Source organism: Astatotilapia calliptera, chromosome 12, assembly GCF_964374335.1.
Source record: "Astatotilapia calliptera chromosome 12, fAstCal68.1, whole genome shotgun sequence".
NCBI classification, from domain to species: domain Eukaryota; kingdom Metazoa; phylum Chordata; class Actinopteri; order Cichliformes; family Cichlidae; genus Astatotilapia; species Astatotilapia calliptera.
Window position 1 is genome coordinate 36874150 of NC_137433.1, and position 12596 is coordinate 36886745.

Sequence of the window (12596 nt, forward strand, 5' to 3'; positions counted from 1 at the left end):
ATCCCCAGGCAGACAGGGCAGGCATCGTGCTGGTCGCTGTCGTGCAAAGAGAAACCACATCCCTGAGGACAGGGGCGAACAGAAGATTTCTGCTTTGCTCGCTTCGGTTTGGAGTCCATTCCCAAAACGCAAAGCGAAACGCTGCACAAGAAAAACTTGAAAATAGCGCTCCGCGGGCAGCCTACGCACCAGCTGGGCGGTGGAGGCTAACACCAACAGGGGCAGTTAAGCTAGGTTCAAGTTGGCAGACAACGGAGCTAACTAGCAGTAGCTAGCTAGCCCAACTCAGCAGAGGTGTTCTCAGCGAGGTGAAGAGCGTAAGAACTGAGGGATGACGGTGATGGCAGCGGCTATATGTGCGGGCGGGGCCTTGCGCGTGTCATCACACGTCATCTGCCGTAAAGGCGTGAATAAAGGTTTCTTCAGCCAGGACACGCGAGGGCGTGATATCCCATACTTATGTGTTGTACCGAGTGAATCGACTGAAAGGGAACAAGCCATTTGCATTACATTCACAGAGGCGAGCCGATCTTTGTTTAAACATGGAGTTTACACGTCGCTTTAATCAGTGGACAAGAAGACCGCTCTAACAACTTCCTGCTTCCAAAAAGCAACGAAATGAAAAGCAGCTAAAGCACGTTGAAATGACGCCACGTGCTAATTAGTGTATCTGTAAGTCCTCGAGTCATAGCTGCATTCTGTCTACTGTCAGCTGCTGTCTGAATATATATAACATATAAATAACCATTACAGGAAGATTTAATTGGTAGGAGGGGTGGATATGAGCGTGCTCATCTGTGTCGCCATGTTAGCCATTTGATACTCAGGCTTCACGCCGCTTCTCAGCCTGTGACAGCTGGGATCAACTCCAGCGCTCACGAGATCCCAAACTGGATAAGCGGCTAACAACACGGATGCAAGGAAGGACACCTGATTAGGTTTGCCTTCTATCTTTGATCCGGCACGGAAATGAGGAGCTCTGGATAAATTGTAAAGTTCATACGTAATTAATTCCGATTGTTCCTCCGACCACTCTGAAAGCACACGGACCATCTGAGCATTTTAATCTGGCGTTAAGGAACTAAGCAAAGCTCATACTCTAACATCAGATGTTATTCTTTGGGGAATTCATCATAGAGCAAAGAAAAGATGATTCTCCTTTTTTTTTAAAGCTTTTGTTAAAAAATAAATAAATAAAAATGACACTTTCTCCCAGGAGAAGCCTGCATCACAACGGCAGATGGGAATCGCTCCCAGGTGGCACATCCTTCATAGCTGCACTTGGAAGGCTGCTGTGAAAAGAGCTCTTCAATTCTCAGCTATTACAAAGTGAGAATTTTACCTGTGTCGGTATAAGAAACTATATTTGTTCGACTAATACCAAAGAACGTTGTGTGATAGGTGATAAAACAGAAACACAGAGGTTTCTAAGGTGGTTACCTTTTAGTCGGCACTTTAATAATACGTTTGAGGCCTGTAACCCAACTATAACAAATACTTATGCAGGCAGTTTAATACTTTATCCTGGGATAGATTCTATCTGTGTGGATGCAGTGTGTGTAGTTGGTATGATCCAGTCTATGCACTTGGTAAGTGTAACCGACTGACAGCTGATAAGAACACCAAAACCCGACTTGTGTTTTATTTAATATCTCTGACAAAAAACACTTGTAGGAATATTTCACCGGAGATCTGTGGAACAGTGAGTACAATGATCGAATGTTACAATCTTACTTCTCATCTCGGCGTCGTAGCTGAGAGAGCTCGGTTTGTGGACCCGGTAGTTCTTCAACAGCTTCTTGTCCCAGGCGCCACAGTTCAGCGGGTTCCCGAGCCGTAAGAACTCCCTGAAGGGGAAGATAAGCAGGAAGTTAGGAATAAAGAAAGAACAAAGAAAAAACAATTAGGCCAGTATCACTGCTGAACTTCCTTTATTTCAGTTTAATTAACCTTATTTAAGTAGCGCTCCTGTTTTAAAATAACCTCAGCCTTTGTTTCCCCCCCACTGTTACTGAAAATCCAAAAGTCCTTTCAGTGGCTTTGAGAAGAGCGCCTTTGTTTAGGCAAGGAACTAAACTAAAGCTTGCCTTCACACTTCAATCATCCTATTAACAACATGTGGAAGGAGGAAGTGAGCATGCATTTGGCTCGGCATCAACACGGAGGTGTTTTTCAAAAGTGATTACTTCTATACCCAAATGCACATTTTGCAGATACGCTCCCTAATATGCACATAGATGGTCCTCAGCCATAAGTGAAACCTTCCCAGAAATGAAAGGTACAAACTGGTGTCCAAACTTTTGCCATTAAGGATGCAGAAATCTTTTAAATATAGTACCTGGGCCGTGCTCGTGTAAAGCATGAGCCTCGAGGCCTATTGTACTCTTTTAGGCGCATTCCTGTTTTTCAGTGACACTATTACATAACCAATTAAAAACAACTGCTGGGTTTAGTCGTTGCACTCCCACAGGGTCCCCCTGCCATACTATGTCCTTTATGTTCTCCTTAAGCAGTGAAGCACATCCTAATTGGATGCAGTTTGTTAAGTCAGCAGTTACTTCCGCTCCTCAAAAAGCTGAGGTTTACAGCATTTTCTGTCTGTCTCAAAGTCAGTGACATGGTTGACCGGCATGTAAGTGACACGAATGCAAAGTGTTGCTGTGATTGTTTGCGTCTGCTGTCAGAGCGCTCGATGTGCGACACCAGCGGCTGGAAGCAGACGATATCAGAGCGGCACCGAGGAGGCAGAAAGACTCTGGAGCTTTGCTGCTGGCTGATGTTGACAGAGCAGAAACAAAATACAAATGGGAAGAAGAAAAGAATAAGAGGAGTGGAAATATGAAGGGTAGGCCTGACAGGGAGGGGGGGGGGGAATGAAGGGAAGGATGGGGAACAGGCTGACAGACAGCGATACGTGTACCCCCAGCATAAATCCAGCTGGAGGGAGAGAATGTGAGCCAGGCAGGCCGCATTAACATATGAAAACAACCAACCATGTGCATGTCAAATAACTTTCAGTCTTGTCCCTCAACCCCAATCTCCCATCTCACGTAACAAGTCAAGCGGGAAATGAGAATCACTCCGTTTTGCCTGCATATAAAATCAGTCTTCATTCAGTGAAACCCGACAATGCAAATGCACATTAGCATGATAAAAAAACAAAACTGCTTTCCAAGAACAAAATGATTTTGTTCATAAAATATTATTTGCTCCAAGCTCAGGTCTGTGCAGAAAAGTCCAGACAAACACTTTAATGTTTAAAAAACCCTGAATGTGAGGTATTACATCTCTTCATTGTTCTCAGGTTTTTGTGGGTCTGTCCTTTGGTTTCTTATTTACTGGTTAAATGGAGTAAAAAAAAAAAAATCGAACTTAAAAATAATGTTAGACACGTGTCACAAACATGACTAAAACCAATTTAAAAAACCAGCTACAACCAAGAAACAGCTGAACGTCAACTTTCCCTGAACAGCCGACCTTCTCTCTGAGACTTTAAACTGCACACGCTGGGATGTTAATGAATGAATGAATAATTAAATAATTATTAATTAAGGCTTTCTTTTCTTCATGTGGAAATAATAACCTGGACCGATATTTGGTTATGAATGAGATTTAGATCCCTCCTCCGTCTAACAGTTATGGACAGTGATGGACCTCCATAAAGCAAAGTAACGCACTGCCTTTTCTTTTTTGTCTCTAATACTTTATATATCTTACTTCACCACAGATAAATCTGTTTTCATGTGATGCATTTGTTCACTATTTAAACCTGGTTGCTGATTCTGTTCCATCAGCAGTAAAGTACCTCATGAAACAGTGTGCATCAGAGGTTTATTGTGCTTAGAATTAAGAGTCTGAGAGAAAGCCTCATAAAGATTTGGGTTTGATGTAATGTTGGTTAAGGGGGTCTGAGGTTGGGTTTAAGGTTGTAGTATAAATAGTAATTAGTTAGACTAATAATTCATATTTTATTAATATAGAAGATGTTGATTGGCTCCAGCTGGGACTGCATTCTTTGATCTGGAAAAAGAAAGGCTGTGTCAGAGTAAACGGACTGTGCAGGTGTCAGCTGGCGATAGCACCGCTGATGTTAGCCAGACTCACCTAATCTGACCTTGTGTGTTTCTGTGATGTTAGTCAAGGATTTCATCTGAAACTTCATTTAGATTTTCAAAAAAAAAAAAAGAATAATAGTTAAAATATTTGTTTGAGTTGTCTTGCTTTTATGCTTTTATTTTAATCTCTTTATTATCATCTGAAACAGTCATTGTTGGGGCAGCATTTCAGTGTTGAAGCTTCTCAGTTTAGGTTTGTTGGTGCCTACATCATGTTATCAACATGGCCAGCTTCAGTACCTGAGTGCTATCGGCTGCAGGGCCTGCGAGGCCAGCCTCTCGAACATCCTCTGCAGCGGCGGGTGCAGAGGGTGGTCTTCATCGCTGAGGGCCTGGCTGCAGCGCTGCAACAGTCGCTGATGGTGGCAGGCTTCACACAACACCTGCTGGTTCCTCTCGCTGTTCACCAGGAGCTGCAGGATGTTGGCGACTGCCAGCTGCAGGTCGAGGGCATGCTGGGAGGAGCAGAAAGTTGGAGAGCTAGACGTTAAAACCAAGACTAAGACTTAAGCTTAGTTTAAATCGCCCTGTAAAGAGGCAAAAATAAGCAAAATCAGGAAATTGTGAGAGGGTGCTTTGGGCAATTCACTGATTAGTAAGTTAATTACCTGCATGTAATCATTCAATACGACTGACTTTCCCCTAAAACACACATATGTAGCTGACTCACACTGTCTGGCTGCCGTCTGACGTGAAAAACCCAACTGAAAAAAGGCACTTCCTGCCTGCCATCGAATCCCTTCACCCACTTTGACAGGAAGCACATTGCCTTTCATTTCCTCACCTCTGGCTGGCTGTCAGAGGAGACGGAGGGCAGCAGGTCCACCATGGCCAGCACGGCCCCTGGGTGAATGACCACCATGTCTGTTGAGGACGATGAGGAAATGGGGTGGGAGGAGTTCGTTAAGTGGAGCTTCAGGTCAGTCAGGGCTTTCGCTGGTGCAGGGGGCCCCGACGTGCCGTAGTAACCGTGTCTGGGAGCACAAAGGAAGAGAGGGAAGTCAAAATTGGCTTTTTCAAAGCAAGCTGCATGAAAATATTCACATAACATTTCACACAGAAACAAAAGGTAAAAATACTGTGAAAACTTTGCTCCTGTAAATATAAACTTTTCTTTTCATAAAGGATCAGAATGTTGAGTTTTTGGCCACGGAGAAGCCTGATTGTCCCCGTTAATGGAAGTTTGTTTACTCTCTAAACCACTCGAGTCGCAACTGTTTACAACTCCTGCTCTGCTGTAAAATATGTAAGTAGCTCACAAAAACACAAAATCTTATTCATAATCAAAGTCGCAGGATCTTCCAGGGCTCAGGGGGAAACCTTGCTCTCCTCCCAACACTGATCAGTGTAAGCATTGTATTTAACACCGACTGTAACTTTAGTCAACACCAGTCGAGTTCTTTGCACACTTCAGAGATCGAGGTGTCAGATGGCTACAGTCCCATCCAAAGCAACAAGCCCCCTACCCTCCACCCCCCACTGTGCAGGCAGCAGAGAGTAGGAGATGTGCAGGGGCCTGCACTCGGGCAATTAGGCAAAATAGGTGTGTTACTGCGATGCAAATCCCTCCCCAGGAGAAATGCAGAGCTGGAAAGGTTACAGTCAGCATAAAACGCTGGGGGGCAAGAAAATGAACCAGACTGTTGATGTTCACAGCAGCTGGTGGATTCTTTAAACTGTTTTTGGATTCTTCAGAATCGAATCACTCGTTTAATTGATTATCCGCTGCCGGATAAAACATAAAAATCTCCTTATGTTTGCCTCCTAGTAGTTTCTAACTCGGCTTTGAGTTGCTGATTTATTTCATTATTTGTTCTGATTTCTTTTTGTTTAATCTGTGAAGTTCTCAACTATACATTAGAAAATCATTAAAAGCAGAGTTCGCCTGATTCAGTGATAAATGCAGTGTAATGGAAGCAACATGCTTTGGTAAACGCCAGCTGTGCTGAAGGTGGTTAGAGCTCACACAAGCTACAGAGGAGGAAACCAAGACTAAGCCGGTCAGGTTTTCAGGGATTACAAACCTTTATGAGTGCAGGTCATACCTTAAAGACCTGTTAATATAATATTATCCCAACAGAGTACTTCATTCTCACTCTGCACAATTATTTGTGGTTTCTAAAAGTGGGACGTGAGGCAGAGCTTTCAGTTATCACCCCGTCCTCCGTAACCACCCAGACGGGCACCCTCTCTACTTTAAGATTAGGCTAAGGAATCACCCACTTTTCATTTTAAATCAATTTTAATTTTCTTCCATTTCATTTATATGATCGCAACAACAGTTCGCTTAAGACCCCTCATATTGTAAGTTAAAGACCGTAGACTAATACAGAAACGACCCCCTTTGAGCGACACTTGACAACAGCGGGACGGAAAAACTCTTGTTTTACAGGAAGAAGCCTCCGGCAGAAGCAGGCTCAGGGGGGGGCGGCCATCCACCGGCTGGAGACGAGGCCTTTATGTAGCATTAACCTCGTCTACTCCTCGTCCTTTTCTCACTCTTTTTTCCTTTCTCTTTTCTCTTTCCCTTCAGCAGATGATATAGGGGATTATTGGAGCTTTTAACTAATAAGGTAAGGTCTTAAACTTGGAGAATAAAGCACCTCGATGTTACTGGTGAGGTGTATTGGTGCTATATTTAAACAAATGAACAGAAAAACTGAATCGGTGCAAACATTATGAATCTGATTTATTCTCACAATGCCTGATTACTGTGGCCCAGGCACCCCCGTGTTTCCTGTCAGGTGTTTTGTGTAAATGGAGACTTAAAGCTTAAAGTGTAAAATCTTGCTTTATTTTCACGCTGCTGTTTCAGATTTAGCTGGCTCAGCGTGGACACGGTCTAAAAACATGAGGTATCCTAGCGTGCAACTGAAAGAGTTCCTTTTTCAGACTAAAGAACATTAAAAAAAAACAAGAACAGCTTTTTCATGTCACTGTCATAAACATGATGATCACGGCGCTGATTGCTGCAATTTGCACATCACAATCACCGCCATGTTCTTCAAGGCAAAACTCGCTGTTTGAGCTGAGCAGCAAAATGACACCAGACAAGCTTTTGTTTTTATGGAACAATGAAAAAAATTAAGTATTTAGCAACTTTCTTCATATTATTCAGGCTGCCAAATAAACCTGAGTAAACTAAGGCTTCCGATCATAAACAGACTTGTTGAAACTGAAGTAAAAACACAGGAAGCAACTGCGACGCTATTAAATCCACAAAGAAGATCTTATAATGAAGTGCATTAGCAAGGACGAGTGCCCCATCATCTCTAATTGTCAAATTAGTCCTCCTCATGAATATGCAGTGTTGGAGCCGATCCAGACAGGCGGAGGGGGAGAAGTCTGCAGGGGAGAGACCCTCGGCCTCACCTTGACAGCAGACAGCAGAGCACATTTAAAATGTCCCGACCAGTTTTCCCTTTGTAATGAAATTCAAATAGGAGCAGAGATTGGGTTTTTAGAGAGAGAGGGGCAATTTCAGCAGATAGAAGAGAGGACAGAGGAGCACAGGAGGAATGTGATGAGAAGAAAAACGCACAGTAATTTAGACTGAATCTGTCTGACAGTGTGGAGAAACGTCTCAGCGGGGGTCGCAACAAAACATGAATTCATTTAAAGCAGTTTGTGTATGCAGCTAAGAGCTTGAACTACTGTTTTAGTCATTCTACTACTTTAAATCACCTCCAGTATTAATTTGTTTTTTAAAAAGGTCAAGGCCAACACCCTGTTTCAAAGAAATGAAGCCAGTAACATCTAATCAGGATCTTCTTTTGTCCGTGCTTCATTTTCAGGCTTTCAAATCAGCATTTACGTGTGAACGAAGAGTCAAAACACACAGAGAAAACTGCATTTACCAAAAAATACATTTTTCTTGCACGACATCACTTACTGCTAAACAGATGACTGTGACTCACTGACTTGTCATTTTCTGTAGATGCTGAAATATCTGCTGCACTCTTTTGGCAGCGAAAATCATAAAGTTTGAATCTGATAAAACAGTTTGAGTATGATGTTGTGGATGATCTCTAAGCCTCTGGACACCACAGGTAATATAGTTGTGTCTTTAAAACTACTCATGAATAGTGCTTCATTTTAAAGGCCATATAATATGCTGTTCTTCTTCTCGTCTACCAGAGTAAACCTCTAATGAGTCACGGTTAAAATTATCCTTATTTACTGAGCTCAACAAATTTATTAGACCAGCTGTCATAAACAGAAGAAAACAAGTATTTTAGGAATCTGTCAAAAACATGTTTCACACTGTCCTCTGAAAAAAGAGAAATTAAGTGTAAATAACTATAATTTGGCATCTTAATAACAAAAAATAGTTTCGCTTTCTTGTGATTTTTTTTGTAAAAAATTTAAAAAATTAATGAACAACAATAATAATTATATTTTAGCATTGACGTTCCACATAAACTATTAGAGAATTATAGGGAGTAATTACTAATTACAGCAGTGTTTAGTGCATCTATGGCACAAACCGCACACTTTGTGGTGGTTTAATAAATCGTATACTGGCCGTTGGTCTATGCACTCACTTCATCTAAATTAAGCTGCTTTAGCTCCTTGCTCTCCCTTTAAGTCGCCCTTCTTCTAATTGGCTGCCCCTCACAAAGGGGAACAGTCGGTGAGTGAGTGCGTCTGTGCTCTACGGCATCATAAAAATCAAAGAGTAAAAAAAACTGTCTGACACTGTGTGTTCAGAGCACCCTGAAGCCTGAGTGTCTCACATGGATTACCAGCACTTTGGGCATGATTACTATGAGCAGAAAAAGCATTAGGTCCTCTTTAATGTTCATATGTGTCCGTTTTAAAAATGAGGAAACAAGTTTAATTCCTGTAAAACAGCTAAAAGTAGCTCTATGTGACAGTTAACGGATCAGTGGTTATTCTGGCACACAGCAGGTCTCTTTTAGTATCTACTGAAGGTAAGCATGACAGAGAAGGAGGGATGAGGGTGAGGAAAGTGACAGAGCGCTGTAGCTACCTCTTCCTGGCGAGTGCTGGCGTGCCCCACGGGGAGGGCAGTGAGGTCTCGTGAGTCAGGCAGGGAGGCACCTGCTCCGCACGACTGCATCGCGTCACGCGCGCACACATTCAGACACAGGCATGCACACACACACGGCCGTGCAGATGGGCCAGACCGAGGATGAACAGCCAGACAGCGCCAGAGGTTAAAGGAAGAGAAACAGAAAGAGAGAAAAGAAGGGGAAGAGGTTGTTAGTGGAAAAGTGACAGAGAAAACAGGATCAGAGCTCCGGCTGGGGCACATGCACAACGCCACCTACACATGATCCTGGCATGTAGCGTGAGGAGATTACTTTAATAACTGCATTACTAAATATGGATAAGAAATCACAAAGTTTAAAGTTTGTTTTAGACCTTTGTGGTGCACACATGTAGATGGACTGTAATTATCCAGAAAATTAACATATCTTCAACTCAATTCGAGCTCAAACTAAGCAACTACAATCTGTCACAAAGAGCAAACAACAAAGTGACTGTCTTGAGAGTTTCTTTTGTTTGCAGAGGAATCGTAGGCGCACTGAAGTTTGGAATATTTGACAGCTGAAATGTCACGAATTCTGGAAAACATGACAGCACCACCAGGCTGTGCAGCTTCTATGTTATACTGCACGTGTGTGAGCGGGCAGCCACACTTTCAGGGGTTTCACAGTGGTGCAATATGCACACTGCTGACAGCTGGATATTATATCTGCTGGTTATTGTGTGAAGAGAGGATGGTGAACTTATAACATACAGATTGTGCATTTAGAGCTATATTTATTATTAATCTTGAATAAATGTTCCTAACAAAGCTGTACTGTTGGGTCTTTGCTTTGCTGACCTGTCAAAAGAATCTGTGGCCATCTTGTACAGATAGATGAAGAGCTTGCTGCAGTGCTTGAGCGTAGGGCAGACACTGTCTCCTGCACAGCCTCCAGGGACGGCCTCGTCCTCCAGGAGCCTCTGGAAAGGCTGAGCGTTAGAGGGGAACACACTTGTGGGGCCCAGCTTCTTAGTGTCTGAGAAACAGCCCAGCAGCCTGGAGGACGGCGAGCAGTTGTTAGGAGAAGGCAAGAGGACAACCATACTCATACAAACAATCATAACACGTTCAAAAGTCTTAATTTCACTCAACTTCAACTATCTGGATGTTTTTCTGACAAACTGTGGTCTACTCGACTGCTCAGTGTGTTGTGTCCACAAAACAAAACGTCTTCTTTCCTGAACAGGCGGTCCTTACCTGACCGCGTCGGCCAGCTTCTCGTACTGGATCTCCGTACGGAAGAAGTGCGAGTTGGCTGGCTCGTAGCGCATGGCGGCGGTGAGCGTGCAGAAGACTGTGTGCAGGAGCTCAAAAACCTGGTTCTGGTTCACGCGCTCCCAGCCGTGTCGCAGCGGCTGACACAGCGAGCGCTCCATGGCCACCAGAAGCGAGGTGACGTAGACGAAGCCGCCCACCTTGCGGAACACCGTCCGAGTGCGGTGACTCTCTCGCAGCACGGATAACAAAGCCTGAAGAGAGGAAGGATTATTTCATTGGGATTTTTACAGACGGACACGTCTACAAACGCTACTGTTTTTGCTTTAGCTAACGTAGCTTGATGCGTAATGTCTTCTGACGATGTCACACGCCATGTTTCTCCTTCCCTGACAGACCTGAACTCCCACTTATTTACTTTATAACTTGCTCAGTTATTTTCTCCTGTCTTGATTTTTCATCTCATTTATTTTTTGTCAACCCCTTCAATCACATTTCTATTCATCAACTCATTTTTCCTCTCATTGTTCTTTTTCAGGGACATATTTATGAGCCCCTCTGGGTTTCTTCGCCTCGCTGCACCGACTCGGTTTTTATGGTTTGCATTTGCAAGCGACCAAACTGAAACATCAAACTGTAACCTAGATATGCGTCTGGGGAGGTAAAAAAAAAAAAAAAAAAATGCCTGAGAACACAGAGCGACTATGACAGGCAAAGGTTTTAATTGGCAAACAGGGAGAAAAATGTCTGCAACCGACAGCAGGTGAAGCTTTTGAATGACACCGGTGACGTGCGGTGTCAATAAAAAATAAACAGCACCACCGGGAGCTTTTTAATATCATCACCTCTGAAGTAAAAATGATGGAAGCATGCGATGCACAACTAAATGATGCATGCTTCTCTGCATACTGCAATAAGTACATGTGCAGTATTTCGGTCAAGAATATAACAAACTAAAGAAGTACTGGTACTAATGTTACTCAGGCTAACTTGACAGTCGTGGATATCTGAAAACAATCAATACATTATTTTTATACACTTGTAATGGTAACGTGAGGAAAAATAACTCTTTAAACACCAGGACGTCAGTGTGGAGAGCAGAAGACGGACTGCATTAACCAAATTCAATCTTAAAACTATTCCATAGTTGATGAAAATGAGTGTACTACGTGGGGCATAATGCACAGCGCCACGCCTGACACCATATTAACACAAACACGTCATACTACTGTGCAGTATGTCAGCACGGTGGTGGAGGGGCGATGACTTATGTTTGCTTTGCAGCCACACGACCTGGCACCTTGAAGTCACCAGTACCAAAGTGTCCTACAGTCAAACGTGAGGCCACCATTAAAACTGGGCCATGCAACAGAAGACAGATCCCAAACTCTGCAGCAAAAGAAAAAACTCAATGAAGTCTTTTCTTTTGAAACACTGGTGGGACGTTAAGAGAGCTGTGCAAAAACTTCTGTCTGCAAACGTGAAATGAACTGAAGCTGTAAAGGGGAAAGGCTTCTACAAGACACTGAATCATGGGATGTTCTTAGCTTTTCACCTAGATGCAATAAGAAAAACTAAGAACATCCCATGTTTTGTTGCTAAGGAACACGCCACCAGTGAAATCTCACAGAGAATTGCATCCCAGTACTGAGAAATCACTGCACTGGATTTTCACATTTCCCATCGCCCATTTCTCAAAATTACAGCTAGAAAAGTAATGAGTATAGCTGGGACCTATAAACATGTCCCACTGGAGGGACAGTGAATAAAGGAGAAGTAAAAACTGTTACACGTTGCACCACTGATCCAGCTGTTTCCTGCTACTTTAGAAGACTTACAGACTCAGCACAATGCTTTTAAAACCAATCACAGGATGTTAAAGACATCCTCTTCCTGGGAAATTGCCACCAGGGTACATCTATACGCACATAAAACTTGGCTTTTGGGGTGTTAAGTTTACCAGCCATGGGGAGGCTTTAGGGACAGGCTGTTCTCTCTCGAGATATATACGTGGACACCTTCACAAGGGTGGTATCTCTTAGAGGGTCTGCAGTGCGTTAGTGTAAGTGATACTTAAACTCTGAAGAAGAGGGAGGAAAATTATTAAAGTCAAACCAGATTTGATATGAGTTCTTTGGAATCCTTTTTAGGGCGATAATTAAAATCCCTGATTAACGGAATTGGAGTAAAATGCTGACGGGTTAATCCAA

The 12596-nt window shown here is 43.1% G+C and overlaps 1 protein-coding gene across 4 annotated transcripts in view; it reads right to left on the bottom strand.

Moving 5' to 3' along the window:
- wdfy3 (WD repeat and FYVE domain containing 3) overlaps positions 1-12596 on the bottom strand; it is a 115612-nt gene that overhangs the window by 65199 nt on the left and 37817 nt on the right. For 3 of the 4 annotated variants that reach the window (XM_026187492.2, XM_026187493.2, XM_026187491.2), the window contains exons 12-17: positions 10369-10640; positions 9970-10167; positions 9109-9192; positions 4900-5089; positions 4356-4570; positions 1735-1847 (exon numbers count right to left, since the gene is read on the bottom strand). In XM_026187492.2, coding sequence (XP_026043277.1) covers positions 1735-1847; positions 4356-4570; positions 4900-5089; positions 9109-9192; positions 9970-10167; positions 10369-10640 — 1072 coding nt within the window. The remainder of the gene's footprint in view (positions 1-1734; positions 1848-4355; positions 4571-4899; positions 5090-9108; positions 9193-9969; positions 10168-10368; positions 10641-12596) is intronic. The other variant, XM_026187495.2, reaches the window with a different exon arrangement.